This window comes from Manduca sexta, unplaced genomic scaffold (genome assembly GCF_014839805.1).
Source record: "Manduca sexta isolate Smith_Timp_Sample1 unplaced genomic scaffold, JHU_Msex_v1.0 HiC_scaffold_1918, whole genome shotgun sequence".
In the NCBI taxonomy this organism is placed as follows: domain Eukaryota; kingdom Metazoa; phylum Arthropoda; class Insecta; order Lepidoptera; family Sphingidae; genus Manduca; species Manduca sexta.
Window position 1 is genome coordinate 1 of NW_023592830.1, and position 18,381 is coordinate 18,381.

The following is an 18,381-nucleotide window of genomic DNA, read 5'->3' on the forward strand; positions in this document are numbered from 1 at the left end:
GGTATACAGGATACCATTTTTTATTTATTTTACTGCAGTTTCTTAACAGTTAACGAAATGTGTCTGGAATAAATACAGTAGACACATAATTTTTTCCCTAATCGTTGATGTTTCATCCCTTATGACCGTTCAGAACCGAGGTTTGTAACCCGTTAGTTGGTTGCCCTCAGCATAATCGTTTAATTTTCAAGGGTCAAAGGGCGCCTAAAGCGCTCACCCAAAATAGCTTTGTATTTTGATGATTTCATTTTTTTTAGAGCGTCCTTGTAGAGACACAAGATAAAGCATTAAGAAGAATATCGGAATTAAAAGAACAATGTTCGCTGGAGCAGAGTGCTAAGGTATGACTAGAAAACTGTTGCATTATATGAATTAAAATTAGCGATGTGCCGAATCGTTAAAAATGTCAACGTTTTTATTCAATTAGTGTAGATTGTCGGGACACATGATTTTGGAAACTATCCACCAAAAAGTACCAGGCACGCATACAGATCTTTTTTCCTTCGGGTATCGATATAATATGTATACGGACATGAGGCACACCCCTAAAATGACCACATTCCATCGAATTAGGTAATCAACTGAATGTAAACAAATCACACTAGGCTTTATTAACCTGGCTATTTACTACATTATCAATATGAATTATGAAACAATATATCTTTGTAGCCGAGACAACAAACCCCTTTATTTTCGTCTACATAAAAACTAAAAATTTTAAGATATTTATTTCCTTTGTTTTCTGATTTGTCATTTTATTTGTTGCTATTCATAAAAAAATTAACGTAGGTGTTGTAAGTGTTGTAACAGGTGTACTGTTTCATTGAAAGAAAAAGTTCACTTCAAGTATATATTTAGTTAAATATCTAAAATGATGGAGCATAAGCGTAACTTAAGTTATTTTTCACTCTCAAAACTAAAACCAAAGATGTCTCTGTTATTCATATTATAAATTGAATATAATGCGAATTTGGAATATAGGGCAAAACCAATTGCCAATTTTTTTCAAGGACTTACACTGTGTCCTTCAAAAATCCTGGAAGGGTTACTACTCAAAGTTTCCTAGCATCGCAGATTTAAAGTATAGTAATCCGAACAGTATAAAATTATACTCACTTTTTATTACATTTGTAGGCACATTTAGAAAAGGCGCTACGTGTTGAAATCGAAGAGAAAATTATGAAAATCGATGCATTGAACACGAAAGTTAAAATTTTACAAAATAACATTGATATAAGTGATGATACAAGTAAAACTGATAAGCTAAACAAGGAGGCAGCACAAAAGATAATGATGTGCAATTAATTAATCTGTCCATTGATAATGAATCCAAAGCGTCAAGTGATGAATCATCTACAACTGAGATTACCAACTTAAACAACAAAATGGAAAAATTGGAACAATTATTAAACAAATACAAAGAATCCCTTAAGAACAGCAAGCAAAAAAAATTCACAACTTGCGGCTGAATTACAAATACTGTCCAACGAACTTGAAAATAAAAATAAAGAAGTCGAACAGTTTCAGACGACATCCAAACAGTTGGAAGAAGCAATTCAAAAGATACAAGATTTAAGCAACGAAAACGAAGATCTTCAGAACAAAATCAACACTTATGATTTTGCTAAAACCAAAGAAACGTCCACCTTAGAAATGGACTTACAAAGAGCTAAAGAAGAAATAGCACAATTGCAAAGTAAAATAGAAGTGTTCGGCAAAAGAGAAGAGGAATATGCTATATCACTAGCAGAAAATAAGTTGAGCATACACAAGGAATTAGAGAACAAGGAAGCTGAAATTAAATCCCTTAAGGATAATTTATCTTCTACTCAAAAAGAAATACAGTCATTAAATATTGTAATTAATGATTATAAGATCAATCTGTTATCATTAGAAGAAGAACGATCAAAACTCCTGAATGAAAACAATGAATATAATACAACTAAATCAAAAATAATTGATTTAGAATCACAATTGCAGGAACTTAACAAAAAATACCAATTACAAGAACAAATAAAAACTAAAGCAGATGAGGAATACAAATGTCTTCAACTTCAACTGAAACAAGAAACCGCAGAAAAGTTGGCGATGATTGACAGAAATGGTTACTTAGAAAATAAAAATAAGCATCTAAGTGAAGAAAACGCGAAAAAAAGTTCGCAAATAAGCTCCTTAGAAAATGAACTGCAGTTACTTAAAAACACTAATCACAACGTTAATATAGACGATATTGAAATTAAGAAGCAAGAGATGACCGAAGAATTAGAAATATGGAAATCCAAATGTAAACAACTTGAATCAGAAATTCAAGAAGAAAGAGAAGAACTAATAAAATTGCAATCAGAAATCGAAAAGCTTCTTGCCAACGATGAATTTATTCAGAACCAAAATATTGAATTGCGTGAAACACTTTCTAATTTAAAAATAGCAAATGCTGCATTACAGGATCAAGTTACTGTTAATGATAGATTAAAAATAAGTTTAAAAAATGTTGCCTCAATAGTCTCTGGACTACACAATAATATTAATGTTACTTCTACAGAAGCTGTCTTACTCAAGAATCAATTCAATAGCATGTTTTTGGATATTGAAAAAGATATCAAAGATATTCTAAGTAATTTTAGTAACAAAGAATTTGAGTTCATAAACAACCAATATGAATCTTTAAAAATAGTTAATAATACGTTACAACAAGAGTTACAGAATGAGTCTGAACACAACTCACGGAACACTAAAACGATCGCCTCATTACAAGACGAAATTAACAAATTAAAAGATGACATTTTAAAAATTGATTTGGAAAAAGATTCTGTTAATGAAAGTAAAAAGAATGTTGATAAACTTTACGAAGCCGCTTTAAATGACATTGAATTATTAAAATATGAACAAAAAGACTTGGTTTCTAAAATTCAAGAAAATGCAAATAAATCCAAAATCCTTGAATTTGCTTTAGATGAAGAAAAAGCACATGCCTTATCTGTAATTGAAAATATTACTGTGCTAAATAATGAAAAGAAGAACTTGGAAGAAAAACTTAACACAATTGAGAGTAAAAACAAATGTTTCACTGAAGAAATAGAAAACTTGAAAAAGGAATTGGATGCCAATTTTGATAAATTAGTGATTATAACAAAAGAAAATAAGGAGCTTAAGGAAAAATCAATAATTGCTGAGGATAAAAATAAACATTACTCTGAAGAAATAGAAAAGTTGAAAAACGATCTAGATGATAGTATTGAGAAATATACCACTATAGCAAAAGAAAATAAGAAGCTTAAAGAAAAATCTGAAGAACTAGACCGTACAATATTACATGTTGATAAACTACAGGATAATATTAAATCTTTGTCTGAAGAAAACAATTCATTAAAAAAACAAATAGAAAAGATTGCTGCCAATATAAAAGATCAAGAGGCAGAAATTATTGAATTAAGAAAATCTCATGGAGACATTGAAAATGAAAAAGATCGCCTTAGTGCTATTATAGAAAAACTAGAATCTACAGAAAACAGAAAATCTTTCGTCGACGCATGTGTACAACATACTCAACCTAAAGAAATTATCGATACAAATGAGAGAAATCAAAGAATGGTTTCCTCATTATTATCACAAGATAACAATGGAGAAAACGAAAATGAGATAAACGATAATATTACACCTGAAATATACATAACATTAAAAAATAAGTATGATGAATTAAGAGACGAAAACAGACGACTTCAATCGGATGTTGAAGGACTTCAAAAATATTTGACAAAAATATCAAAGGAGAATAGTGTCTTAAACGATAAACTAAGAGAGTTTATTGCTAGTAGTGAATACTCAACAGAAAATGATATTTCAAATGATATCGCAAATCTAAGAAATGAAGTCCAAACAAGCAGAGACAAAATTGACAATTTGCTGCGTGAAAATAGTCTCTTAATAGAAGAAAATTATGAACTAAAAGATCAGTTACAATCCCAAAACTATTCTAGTGCGACTGAAACTAAAACTATTAATAACAATGACAATGATCTGGAGTTATCTAATATTAAAGAAAAGTACAAGAATTTAGTTCAGACTAATACTAAGGCTGAACAAAAATTGTTAGAATCAGAACAGTTAAACAGATCATTAACTTCAAACATGCAACAAACACAAGACAAATATGAAAAATTAAAAATGATTAATGAAAAGTTAGAAAGAAAATTAGATGAAGCTTTAGTAAGTTTAAGGCACTTGCATTCCTTGCAAGAAAATACAGAGTTGGAATATTTAAGAAATATTCTTTATGAATATCTTACTGGTTCTGGGATGCATTCCATTACATTAGCTAAAGTGTTATCAGCAATAGTTAAATTTGATGACTCACAAACTCAACTTGTGCTTCAAAAAGAAAAGGAACGCCAAGGCTTTGTAAGTGTTATTATAATTGATACCCATAGTATTATAATTAAATAAATTTTTCGTTTTTCGTATATTAATCAAAGCTTTTAATGTTGCAGTTGCGGCAGCTGGGTTTGATATGATATAGATTATTACAAGAACATAATAATCTAATCACCTTGTGACGTAGGCATATTTAGCGAAGCAATTTATTATTGTAAATTTGGAAGATTTAATTATTTTATTTGTAAATTGTTGTGTATAAATTATGTTTATAATATACTTTAATTCATATTCTTCACTAGAAAAATGTTTTGTTTCTCAGTTCTCCTGTGACTCACTCACAATAGAGTACGAGTAATAAGGCAAAATTTCGTCATATGTATCCATGATTATTAATTATTTCATTAACAGATATATATTTTTTATATTAACAGATATTTTGTAATTCTTACATTGTGTCATTATCTGCATATACATCTAGTAGAGGGGACTGTACCTGATTACTATCATACAATATTATTATATTTAAAGGTTACTTAGTACATAATACTAACCACACCCATAAGTATCTAGACATTTCAAGGTTCTTTATTGTTTGGATATCATTTTGATCACTCATCAAAAATAAACCTTCATGTCCTATGCTCATCTAAGGTAAATGTACACTATGCCGGTATAGTACATTATGCCGGGTCATTTTAATTTTGTCGCAAAATAAGAAAGCAGCCTTTAAAATAATGATTTTTGTAACCACATCAACTATAGTTTAAATACCACCTAAATAACACGATTTTCCAATTTAAATAAAAATTATAAACGCCGTATCGAGCCTCATAATGCGTCAGTCGCAAATACACTGGTGCCGTACGTCTCTGTTGTCGGTGAGCGTAAGGGGCAATGTAATTTTCATTAGAATTTCACATAATACCGTTAAGTAAATTTTATATAAATTTGTGAAATAATTGATTAGTAGTTATCAACAATGTTTTATAGCTAATTCGAGTTATTATAAAGCATATTTTTAGAGAAATTGTCACATTTCTGACTACCGTCATAATGTGCATAAAATTAAGGCGGTGAACAATATTGCGTACGTATGCCGCAATACTGGCAAATCAGTCCGAAATGGTTTTGTTTTTTATTTCTTACTGGTGTTAAGTTTCTTTATAAAGTTAATATCAATAAATTTATTGACGAAGGCAGATTATTGTGAGGTAATTGCGGTACATGTTTTTTTTTTGTTTTACCTCTTATAATCGAGTCTGAAATTATTCTTAAGTCAAATTAACGAATTGGCGTAGTACGCCATCAACTTTAAATTAATGTTATTTTATTAAATCATAAAAAATACATATTTATATTGATGGTATGCATATAATTTTCATGTGATAGAAAGTTCTATACTATTAAGAAATTTTATTAAAAATATTAAATTAAATCCATTTTTTTGACGTCCGTAATAAAGTGCACCAGTTTTTCACTCATGTCCTTTATTCTGGTATACCCGGAGTATAATTTGGGGAGAAGAAAAAACATTAGTTTCTGTGTTTTTTATTGCACAAATAATAATAGGGGAGGGGGATGTTTCGGGTTATTTTTGCATATCATTTAGAGAGTTAATAATTTTACGAAATTATTAACAAATATAATAATTACTTGTAATAACAGTCTGATGTAAAAAATAAATAAATGAAATAAATAATTTAAATAAATATACGCCCGAAACCCTTCAAAAGGCTTTAAAAGAAATTAATGATGGAACTATATCTTTTTACAAAGCTTCCAAAATATGTTAAATTTCTAAAGAAACGCTATATGACAAAGTGCATGAAAAATACAAAAGCAATCGTACGGGGGCTCCAACTGTACTAACCCCGAAAGAGGAATTTCTTATAGTTGAATGGGTTATAATGATGGCACAAATGGGTTTTCCAGTAACCAAAGATATATTAGAAAGAGTAAAGAAAAGCAATGAATGAAGAACAATTTCTATTTGTTTGTTGATTATTTCAATTTAGGCACTTACCTATATTCCTTTTTGAATTTTGACTTCATTATCTTTCCATTTTTGAATGGAAGTAATTTTAAGAAATGTTTAAAATTGTGACAAACTTTGGATTTTTATTCCATTAATTATAATTATTTTAGTCTATTTAAGTATATACTTGAAAACACTTAATTTTGTTTTTGCTTTCATATAGAAAACGTATGCTTCAACATAGCACGGAATTACGTACGACGTATTCCGGAATTTTGTTAGGAGCCAAATTTTCGCACGGAATTAGAGACAAACTCGAGGTGCCGTAAAATATCAACTATTTCTATAAATTAAAGGCTACGACGTTAAATAATGTTCTAAATTCATCTCATAATGACAGTCTTTCGAATAAAACAATTTTCATTCCTATCGCCTTTCTACTTTTTCTGAAAATCATCTTCAAAGTAGCAAATGCCTTAATATACCGTAATATGGTACATTTACCTTGAGTGTTTTTCAAAATAATGTGATGCAATATTTTTTAAATTTTAACCCCCTTATTCATAGACGTTATTTATCTAAGCTCTATCTTTGCCGTGATAACAAGTCTGTTTCTCAGTGCTGATGGCATAGCAGCCTTTACGGTGCGTAGACATAGGGCCATTGTGATTGGCTAATATGGAGATACAACTTGAATCTAGTTGGCTGTCAGATAAACACAGTTGAACAGCAAGCTGTCTGATAAATAAAGCTGAGAAACGGACTTGTTATCACAGCAATGCTCCATCCTTAGATAAATAATATCTATGAATAAGAGGGTAAATCTTAAATCATTGCAAGTCATAGCATGTTATTTTTACAGTGACCTCTGCCATTTTGTGTATAACTACATATTGCGTATACACATTCTGCCACACTATAAAAGTTTACCACAAATGTTTTTTGATACCATCAAAATTAACTAACAAACAATATTGTGAAAAATCATGAAAATACCTAACACATGAAAAATATTATGGGATTTTCAAGTTTGTAAATTATCAGACCTTGTTTTTTTATATTGCCATATTTGGCTACACTGCTTAAGTGCTCATTTTAATACGCTAGGCCTATGTTTGGCGGTTTACCACTGCACCATTTCATTAAGATATTACACTTGTTGAGCAGTTTTGCACCAGGCCGTTTGCAAACATGTGCATATGTCAGCTGCTGTCAACATACCTGATATTGTTTTCCAGATATAAAATGTCAGAAATCACAAATTTTACATATTCACTTCCCAGTGATAATGAGCCAAGACATTCGCACAGTAAGCAACTCTCTCAAAGAGCATTTATATCACTGGGATAAAAAAAACTTTACAAAAAAATTTGTCAATTATAATTGCTAGCTGACTCCACATCACCAGGGTTCATCTGTTCTAAAGAAACAAGATCAAATAAAATATTTTATTTATTTTACATCACTACCATCATCAGTTGATTGCGACTCAACATCATTAAACTCCTCATCTGAAAACCCATTAAAATCATCATCATCTAAACTCATTTTACCAATGTTTGACAACATATCTTCTATATTTGCCATAATTTCTGGAGAAAGAGTATTATTAGCATCTTGTTGTTTCTTCAATAACCTGAAAGAATAATTAATTAAAAAATTAAACTTTTCAAACATTCATTTTGTGAATTTTTTCAATATTTGTTGTCCTAAAATCTAAAAATAAACATTAAATATCATTTTTTTTATGGACACTTAGGGAAGAGTTCTGTAATATAGGGCTTGACAAAATTTGCAAAGCATTTTATTTCTTTTGATTGTCACTACAATTACTAAGTACCTCTTGATGCTGTTAAGTTGGCTTGCATAAAATAAATAAGACAGTTGTCTAATAATTACCATGCATACTTTAAATATTATTATAAATAATATTACCTGAGTATGGTGCGACGCTTTCTCTCAGACAAACTTTTAAGTTTCTCCTTAATATCTACATTAATTTCTTCTTCTAGTGTTTCTTCATGCTGAAAATTATGTGGACCACATTAAACATCCAATATAGTACATAGTGAAAATTATTACCATCTTACAAATTGAATTATGAAAGGAAACAATTGAGATAAATGTTTATTAGAAGTAAACACATAAATTGGCTAAACTGATTTTGGATCAAATTAATTCATGAAGAGATATACTAGAAATTGTTTTTCTACAGGCAGTACCCCAAGCAATACTTGGTTAACACTGTAAAATGTGGTGATTAGATATTATTGAGTGAATAGAAACATTTTTGATGGTTTCATTAGGTATATAAATTCTAACTGGGAAATAAATTGAATGTATGCAATTCACTATTTAATACAGTGTAAACCTTTATCTGAAACCATGTCCTGTTGTGTTATTCATTACCGATGTATTTACTTTAATAGAATTATAGCCAATTTAAGAAGATTGTAACCTTTTTCTATAAATTGGTTTATAAAGCTAATAAATACTTTGTTCCCTTTAATTTCTTACATACATAATATTGAATAAGAGTTGGGTAAATGTTTTAAATAAAATGAATTGGAGCTGGGGTCATGAATGGGTTCGGAGTAGAAAGGGAGTCCATACAACTATATCCCTGCAGAAAGACATATTTTTATTAAATTTAAAGTTTAAGGAGACATCTGGGGTGAGAATTGGAGGTAAGTTTATTTTCTAAGTAATAACAAAATCACCTTAACTTACTGTAATTGATTTAGTTTTGTTCACTAAAGGAGCTTTTAAGAAGTTATAAAAATTCACCTTAACTTTCTGCGATCTGATTAACTTTTGACACCGAAAGAGTTTTTGGGAGATAATAAAAAATAACCTTTTTAACCTATAAAGTTTGTTTAAGAGCAACCCTAAGAACAAAAATAAAAGTTTTTATAGGTACTCACATCCACTGATTTACAACATTTAGCACATATGTTTTTTTGTGTTGAACAACATTTGCACAGTACATGGTATGCATACTTCACAGTTTTCTGTGAGCATGTGACGCATTTCCTTGGGGCTGTTAGGGGTTTATATTTTTTATATTTGATTTTCCAATCAATAATTTCTTTGCAACGTTTGCATACACCAGTTATTTCAAGTGAATTTATAATTTTTGTCTTCTTGCTTGTATCATGTAAGTCATTTTTGAAGGCAGTTCTATTTTGATGTTTCTGTGGTCTCGTCCTATTAGAACTTCCTCGCGATGTACTCATGATAACCAAGATTCAATAATCACTAAAGAATAGGACAAATAAACACGTTTACCCTTTGTCCTATCAATGTAAATTTAATTAAAAAGCTTTTACATTGAAGAATTACAAAGAACAATTTGACGAGCACGCAAGCAGCGTCAAAGAGAATTATAATATAAGCAGCGTGCAGTGTTGCCAGGGCCTCTGAGTCGTAAGTTACGTTTCGTTTCCTGAAATGTTACATTTTTACTGCAAAAGTTACATTATTGTTTTTTTTTTAATTTACGCGTTTTTGGCAATCATTTCTGTAGCTACGAAACCGCGGGGACTCGTGAAGTAGAAAATGTGCGCGCGCACACTCAAGCAAAATCAAGTTTTAGCATATGCAAGATACGTTTCATTTTGTCATGGCGAGCCATCCTAGGTGTGATATGGAGTGGAATACTTTTTAGACCCGCCAGTTTTAGGTGCGTTCAATTTGGATGTGTTGAATAGAAATGCGTTCGTAAACTGTTTACAATAAATAATTTATATTACAAATCTCGTTGTTCCAAAAGTTACGAAAATTGCCTTAAATATAAAAATTACTTACATGTTACGCGAGGGGGTCAAAAATAACGAGAAATGTAAGAAATGTAACCTTCTGGCAACACTGGCAGCGTGTAGCAGCTGTCAATTGTCATCAATTGTCATTGTGGTCATTGTATCAAGCTCAGAACAATGACAAACATAGAAGTAGCACTATGACATTTGAGTGTACTCAATCTTAGACAGCAAGACATTTAATTGTGTTGCGATCCCTTCTGTCGTCTTATCGATATGGATAGATGCTTTGTCTATCGGCTATGGTAAATCTACAAATCTGCAAAAATAAACACTTTTCGGTCAGTCAACTACAAACCGTTGCAATTTGCTATTTTAGATAAAGGCTAAAAAAAAAGATATCAATAGCCTAATTTGATATTCAAGTACCAAATGAAGTCTGGGTATATAAAAGCACTCGTTAAGAAGCTGTTAAGTTACAATAAACTAACAAACAAGAAATTGGCCGGAATTTCGTTATGGAGAAAGCCAGTACGCCTTCTGTTCTTTTCTGACTTTCTTGGGGATTAAAGGATACCCAAGAGGTGTGATTTGACAGAAGCTACTAAAATGGGACGGTAAAATTAAAACACAGCGGTATCATTCATGTCACATATGTTTCATAACTTATTTCAATGTTAATAAAACTTTGTCGAAATGCTAAGAGCAAACACGGTGCTGTTTTTTCCAATGCCAATTGGGACGAGCTATGGCAACGGTCCATTTTTGCCTCACAGCATCATCTGTGGAGAATCTGCAATGAAACACATTGTATGAAACACACTATGAAAATCAGATAGTTTCCTCGACTTCAGCCTTCGCGCACGGTTTCCAAGTGGCTTTTACCACTACACCACCGTACATTGAAAGTAAAAGGCAATTTATGCAAAATAGTAAACTACAATATACTAACATCTATGTTATCGACAGAATATGCAGCACAACACTATTGAACACAACTACGTAACGAATGGCCGACAGCAGATTATAATATGACTACAGCATAATCTATCTATACTATTATATAAAGCTGAAGAGTTTGTTTGTTTGTTTGTTTGTTTGAACGCGCTAATCTCAGGAACTACTGATCCAAACTGAAAAATTCTTTTTGCGTTGGATAGCCCTTTGTTCGTGGAGTGCTATAGGCTATATATCATCACGCTATACCCAATAGGAGCGGAGCAGTAATGGCTAATCTCAGGAACTACCGGTCCAAACTGAAAAATTCTTTTTGCGTTGGATAGCCCTTTATTCCTGGAGTACTATAGGCTATATATCATCACGCTATACCCAATAGGAGCGGAGCAGTAATGGCTAATCTCAGGAACTACCGGTCCAAACTGAAAAAATCTTTTTGCGTTGGATAGCCCTTTGTTCCTGGAGTGCTATAGGCTATATATCATCACGCTATGACCAATAGGAGCGGAGCAGTTATGAAACATGTTGCAAAAACGGAGAAAATTATTAGTTTTGAGAGCTTCCGTTGCCTGCGCTGCGTAAACGGTTAAAGTTATGCAACAATGATGTATGACGGGATTGTTCCTCTTAAAAAGTTCTAAAAAATATATTATAAAACAAAGTCCCCCGCTGCATCTGTCTGGCTGAACGTGTTAAACTCAAAAACTACCCAACGTATTAAGATGAAATTTGATATGGAGATAGTTTGAGACCCTGGGAAGAACATAGGCTCCCGGGAAACTACTACTTTTATAACGGAAAACTTTAGCCTGAAATACTTTATAACGCGGGCGGAACCGCGGGCAAAAGCTATAAAGTATAATTAGTAACACTTTTTGCACTTATGTACAGGGTTTAAGCAAATATATTAGGTTTTTTGTTTACTCACCGATGGAAGCTGATGATTTCAGTTTCATTTTCTTTACGAGAAGAATGAGATTTACACCCCACAATAACGCAGGCTATTGTTTGTTCCTAGGGCTATATTTTACTTAAACAGCACTGTGTATTTATTAAATTAACAACAAAAATATTACACGACATGAAGCCACTTTTGAAAAGCACGCGCTGAAGTATAACGTAACTAAATTGTGTGGGCGCGTTTGTGACATTGTTTTGAGGTTGGCAAGTTGGAACATTTGACATTTTATTTGCTTTTTAATTCGGCATCATAAAGAGGACCAAAGGTAACCATTTGATTATTATAAAGTGTACGCAAGCCGTCCTTAGCAACATAATATTTATCTCGTTCTTTTCAACGGTTTTGGCCTATTTGAAAAAATAGGATAAGTATATGAGGGTAATTTAGATTCCTTCTATGCTTGTTCTTGTTCAGAGTGATAAATAAGCCTAAAAAAATACATATGAATGTACAGGCAGGTACACGTTTAAAGTAATCATTATATTATAATTTCATATTTTTTTATTGCACAGGGAAGTTTTGGAGTTGGGGTAGTAAAAGTACCTCACATCTTAAACGCTGTGGCTATTAGATTTTTTTCTTAGGAGATTGACTATCATCATTTTTTAATATATTCACAGATCAAATACAAAATTAAAGCTCTATGACTAAAACAGGTTGATCGTTAGATATTTTTATTTCATATTTTAATTTATTTCATGGATAAATTTCATGATTGGATTGGGTATGTGTCAAGTAATATACACGTAGATAAGATAAAATAAATGTTTATTAATAATTATTATTTTTTTTAAACAAATTATCTATGTCAAATAAATTCTAGACGACACTCTTTCTGCACTTTTCTTTCCAGAGTATTTAAACCACAAACCAATATATTTATTTATTATTGTTTTAAAAGCAGTTTGTATGACTATTGTTCTCTAAATCATTAAATACTAAAACATTCGCATATTCAAAATTGTCTATTAAAAAAATTTAAATATATGCAGAGTAATTTTCAACTTTAGTTCCTGACTTTAATTGTGGTTTGATGTTTTTTTCTGTGTCTCTTACAATTTTTAATACACAACGTAAGGTATATGTCAATATGCCCCCTTGGTTTTACTTTTATCAAACGTTAACGTTAAGTAATAATCTTAGATAGTGATGTTGTCTTCGGGAATTGCGACAAAGCTATTCCTAACAGTCAAATTATTTATATTTTTGACATATTTTACTTGAACAATTTCATATATGAATTTGATCAAGAAGTATACAACTACCTACGCCATTATATCCGTTTTGCGCTCTGATCAATTTTATTTTATAAGCCGCTTAAATTGTACCGCATTTGGGCCATTGTTATAGCCACCTTTGGACCTAATAGCAGAAAAAAACATTTCTAGGTGATCTTGTGATATTTTATATAATGGCAAATATTTTAACACCTTCTGAAACTAAATATTTTAATAAATTTAGGACACCGTTCATGAGTACCAAAAGACTTATAAATCCAGTTTTTCTGCGTGATGTTATAATACATATATTGCCCGGAAGCTAGATTTAAATTTCTTACATAATGTTCAGCCTAGCTAAATAAATTAGTTATTCTTCCGATATTCTGAGCACATACGTAGTGTGTTCAAAAAGTATCGCGAATTTTGTGTATTTTAAAAAATTATTTATTTATTCGTGAATATCTATTTTGTCCCCTTCAAAGTAATCCCCCTGGGATATTATACACTAGTGCCAACGTTTTTTTCGAATCTTCGAAGCAGTTCAAAAAATCATTTTTTTGTGTCTTGTTCAGCTCCTCCTTCGATGCCGTCTTTATCTCGTTAATCGGGGTGTAGCGTCGTCCTTTCATGGGCCTCTTCAGTTTCGGGAACAAGAAAAAGTCACAGGGTGGCTGCGGTATCATTAGTGTGTTGTTTTTGGCCAAGAAGTCGCGTATAAGCAGCGATGTGTGAGCAGGGGCGTTATCGAAATTGAGAAATTTTGGTACGAATTTTGCGGCGACCCGTCTCATGCCCTAATTATCGATTAAAATCGAATGGCACGAGCCAATCGATATGCCTAGGTCCTCGGCAATTTCTCTAACGGTGATTCGACGGTTGGCCAATACCATTTTCTTCACTTCATCAATTTTTTCGTCTATTGTTGAAGTGCTCGGGCGTCCGGCACGCTCTTCGTCGTTCACATCTTCTCGGCTTTCTGAAAACATTTTGTACCACCGATAAACGTTGCTTTTGTCCAAAGTAGCTTCTCCGTATGCCACAGTCAACATTCGGAATGCATCCGCGCACTTAATATCGTTTTTCACACAAAATTTGATACAGGTTCTTTGTTCCATTTTTTTGAATAGGTAAAAATCTAAGACGAACCAAAACACGTGCAAGCAAAGCAGCTGTCAACAATTAACTGAACATTCAAAATGGCCGAACTTGTCAGCATAAGTGAAACGCGAAACGCGAACTTCCGTATTTCTTCTGCGTACTTTTTTGGTACTGACCGGTTTTTGGTTCTCAATATTTGCCTTTGCAAAAACTCTTTTGGTCCTGCACAATCCTTTACCAACGACTACGCTTCATCATTAATAAAGCTTTTATTTTTTAATGTTGTTATATCACATCGCAAATTAAAAATTTTATTTGATTGTCTTTTAACTTTTTCTTTTAGTCTCTTGATTTGTTTTTGTTGCATCTTGATTTTGTCCTTCATTTTTTGAATAATGACTGTTGAGACCTGAAAGCAAAAAGCTTTCATCAACAATGTAGTACATCATGACTTTTATCTTTTTCCACCTATCCTTATTCTGTACATTAATAAATTTGGCTTAGTTATGACCCTGCGGCTGCGTAATTTGAACCCACTGTTAGGTATTTAGTCTCAGACACATCTTATTTATACAATAATAGAAAAATACGAACAATTTTGCTTAAGCAACGAATCAAATTCATTAATTCGGCCATTGTCCATATACGCCACCACTAGAAATGAATAAAGCCGGTATAATTATGCCGACTGACGAGATTAAATCATTTCTCGTCAATCTATATAATCTGGATGCCACTATGTTTACCATCAGATGCAGTAGTCACTTTGCTGTGCCCGTATAAAAAAAAAGAATACATGATAAATACATTAATAATTGTAGTTACAATTACATAATATTACAACATTTAATAATTAAGTTATTCAATCGGTAAATCACCTGCTGTGTGCTTGATGACGCATATGAGTGATCCCATTTAATGTTATGTGTTGTTGAAGAAAATACGTTTCCTTTCTAAAAACAAAAACATACTATTATTACACATATTTTATATTGGTTCCAAAAAAAAACATTAAAATAATCATTGATTTTTTTAAATTTTATTTTTTACATTTTTTATTGTAGATATACTAAAAATTAAATAGTTGTTATTAACAAAAGATTACCAATTGTAAGGGTATTCCTTAGATGTACTTGCTTGAGAATTTAATTCATCCACTGCAATTACATGCTAGAAATAAAAATAAATGTATTTACATTATTAAAATATAAACAAAATAAAGAATAAAATAATTTACATATTGCGATGTTTTATGTTAGTGTAATATTTTAAGGAGTACACTATAATATAATGAACACAAAATATTAAATATCATTGGAAGTGTAATCGACACTGAAAATATTAATATTATAATGTACTACATAAACAAGTTATATTGCTAAAAATATACTAAAACTTTTCAATTATCATTTTTATTTTAAACAGTAAAATAAAGTTAGGTTCTACCATAATATAAATATAAGAAAAACTAAAACTGATTTATAAGTAACAATTGTTAAGAAGGTAGTACCTGTTGTGACAAACATCCAGTTGTGTTTAATTCATTTTGTTCATATATATGTCGCCCAATTCCTTGCTAAAAATTAGAGTTATATATTAGGATATTTAATACATAATAAAAGGAATGAGATACTGTAGCCAGAATTTATTTGGTTGGTATTATTTTATAATAAATTATTATGCTCTTTGATCAAGGAACATAACTATGTCTCAACAAAACTAAAATAAACGAGCGTAAAAATGACGGTTAAGATAATCAATTATAATAATTATTGGCAATAACAACAATATAATTATGTATTTATTCCCGTGCATGCAAAAGATTATGGAATCATTAAACTGCCAATTGTAAAAATATATCTTTTATTTCATCTTGCATAACTAATGAAACATAAAATAAACAACAGTAACATTACTAATAATACTATTAGGTGAATTATAATACTCATTACTATTTTACTTACCGGGAATATTGTTGGAAAACAGTTATCTTTCACTCGCGGTACTTTTAAAGTGTGATTGATGCAATTCTCCTCAAAATGCAAAGAACAAATATATGAATTTGATGTAGGATTCCAATCACGTCGCCCAATATTCTCAATCCATTTTGCCCTGGCTTTTAATTTTTTTGGTAATCTAAAAAAATATTTCAGAATTTCACTTAGTTTGTCGTTCTGTATAAAACAATATCTCTAACATTCTTTGAAAGATAAAAACTTTAACTGATAGACGTGCGTCTGTTAAAATATCGATATCAATAATTTTCAAAGTAATCCACGCATTCCTAAGCTTCTGTGTAAATAAACATAATGATTTTAATGTATATAAATCACGCCTAATAGCGTCCAAAGCTTATCAAACCAGATCCACTTATAATTTTAAATGATAAAAACAGAGAAAATTCGGTAAAAAGAGTTACTAACCTATGAAAAGATATTTTGGGGTCGTTCTTGCGTGAATTCGATTTACATCCTTTCACACAACACTGAGTCATTTCTAAAACTTAACAAGTAAACTAATAAACAAACTGGACAATTGAAAATAATACTATATTACGTTAAATTCAATATTATGAAAATTTGGTTACATTGTTTGACAAGCGCTGACAAGGTTGCAATTAATGGCGTCTTCTGCTGCGAGGCGGTCCCAGTGTGGTGAGGAAACGAAATATTGCCATATTTGAAGAAAGCAGCTATTTTTGTCTTTTTTGTTGCGTGCATAAGAAGCTTTATATATATATATTCTGCGTCGATTTCCCTAACAAAACTTGTTTATATAGCTATTAGCTAACTTTTGAGGCCTGTCCTCTTTATTATTTTGTCCTTGGCCAAGTTTAGCAAGGGATGGACAGTTTGTGATATTGGTGATATGGTGCTTAGGTCAGAGTTTCCTAAGAAAGACTATGTATCTTAATACCGTTACATAGTTTAGTTTTGGTTGACAAAACTTTAGGTAACATCTAGTACCAGCATAATAGACCTAAAAATCTAGAAAGTATGTTGGTAACTTATAAGATTGCCGGCAGCCGATGGCGTAGTGGGGGCAAGTTGATATGGAGAATGAGAAAAGTATGAATCGTAGGTAAAGTCGAGAGCACATGTTTCTCCCCCATTCCCCCTCTCTCGTGTTAACAATAATAGAGCAGAGCGTAATTGACCGTATCGAATATTAGGAATGGAATTAGTGAATTCATTCGAGTTTTAGAACCTCCATCAGCTACCCCCCTTGGCGACGCCTTTGGTTGGCTATCATGATAGCTGACAATGGGCCGCCATTATTGACGCTAGATTTGTTATTGTTGGACTTTATTAGCTAATTCTTATAATTGCGATTTTGTTCAATAATAACATTTTTATTTTTTTTCTGCTTATTACGTAAAGTTGAGCCTGCTCCTCTGTTTCGTATATATTTTTCTTTAAGGAATTTGTGTCGGGTGTGTTTGCGAAATAGTGACTCTTATTATTCCGAGGTATTGAATCCAATTTTATTTATATTTGTATATTTTATTTATTTTGTCTGCTACAATAGAGAAAAGAAATAATCAAAAAACAGCATTTGCAAAATCTATAAATTTATCTTTACAATGTTTATAATCATAGTAATTGTTAATTGGACGGAAAAATATTATATTTGTAAGGTATCATACTGTTCAATTTCTTAAAATTGGAAATAAATAACGAAAAGTTGGACTGTTATGATGTTTTTAGTAAGGGACCTAAATACAGTATACAATTTACACATAAGAAATTCGCGTAACACTATTGTTTATTTTGTAATAATAATTTGTTATTAAATAAAGGGAATTAATTGTGGCCGTTTTACTTTTAATATTCCAAAACATAAATAAAATCATAATTTATACTTGTGTAAGATTTATGGTCAGCAATTTTTATGGATATAAAATTATCGATCGAATAAGGGACTTCCATAGAGAGGAGCAGATTAATAGAAAGTTAGCATCCTTGCCTCATATTTATGCGTAATGTTGGTATATAAATTTACCTTAACTAATCTCATATATGTTGCGTATTCAAGATA

At 31.2% G+C, this 18,381-nt stretch overlaps 3 protein-coding genes across 4 annotated transcripts; 1 reads left to right on the forward strand and 2 right to left on the reverse strand.

Moving 5' to 3' along the window:
• Positions 1-257: 257 nt before the first annotated feature.
• LOC119191787 (golgin subfamily A member 4-like) lies at positions 258-4,672 on the forward strand (the record flags this gene model as incomplete). The annotated part of the gene is given in 5 exon segments (XM_037445652.1): positions 258-341; positions 1,135-1,276; positions 1,279-1,445; positions 1,447-4,398; positions 4,488-4,672. Coding segments are annotated over 5 exon segments (3,369 nt in total), but the record flags the coding sequence as incomplete, so codon positions are not given.
• Positions 4,673-7,783: 3,111 nt separating this feature from the next.
• LOC119191784 (uncharacterized protein C9orf85 homolog) lies at positions 7,784-9,717 on the reverse strand. Its single transcript, XM_037445650.1, has 3 exons — positions 9,274-9,717; positions 8,285-8,373; positions 7,784-7,985 (listed from the first exon to the last, which is right to left on the reverse strand). The coding sequence occupies exons 1-3, from the start codon at positions 9,583-9,585 to the stop codon at positions 7,802-7,804; spliced, it is 585 nt and encodes a 194-aa protein (XP_037301547.1). The 5' UTR covers positions 9,586-9,717; the 3' UTR covers positions 7,784-7,801.
• Positions 9,718-12,776: 3,059 nt separating this feature from the next.
• LOC115450658 lies at positions 12,777-17,244 on the reverse strand. 2 transcript variants are annotated; one of them, XM_030178716.2, is made up of 7 exons: positions 16,931-17,244; positions 16,767-16,845; positions 16,308-16,479; positions 15,854-15,919; positions 15,449-15,513; positions 15,222-15,296; positions 12,777-14,752 (listed from the first exon to the last, which is right to left on the reverse strand). In XM_030178716.2, coding segments are annotated over exons 1-6 (516 nt in total). In that variant the 5' UTR covers positions 17,064-17,244; the 3' UTR covers positions 12,777-14,752; positions 15,222-15,295. The 2 variants fall into 2 exon arrangements, 1 of the variants encoding a protein (XP_030034576.2); XR_005113527.1 differs by lacking the exon at positions 16,767-16,845 and having other exon boundaries at positions 16,931-17,243.
• Between the last annotated feature and the right edge of the window lie 1,137 nt (positions 17,245-18,381).

Excerpts from the sequence above, each read along its gene's own strand:
- LOC119191784 (XM_037445650.1), bottom strand. The coding sequence starts at position 9,585 with ATGAGTACATCGCGAGGAAGTTCTAATAGGACGAGACCACAGAAACAT. Across the intron at positions 8,374-9,273 it reads AATGTTGTAAATCAGTGGAT|CATGAAGAAACACTAGAAGA; the intron begins GTGAGTACCTAT and ends CATAATTTTCAG. Across the intron at positions 7,986-8,284 it reads AAGCGTCGCACCATACTCAG|GTTATTGAAGAAACAACAAG; the intron begins GTAATATTATTT and ends TTATTCTTTCAG.
- LOC115450658 (XM_030178716.2), bottom strand. The coding sequence starts at position 17,063 with ATGCACGCAACAAAAAAGACAAAAATAGCTGCTTTCTTCAAATATGGC. Across the intron at positions 16,846-16,930 it reads GTCAGCGCTTGTCAAACAAT|TTTTAGAAATGACTCAGTGT; the intron begins GTAACCAAATTT and ends TTACTTGTTAAG. Across the intron at positions 15,920-16,307 it reads GTTTTCCAACAATATTCCCG|CAAGGAATTGGGCGACATAT; the intron begins GTAAGTAAAATA and ends TCTAATTTTTAG.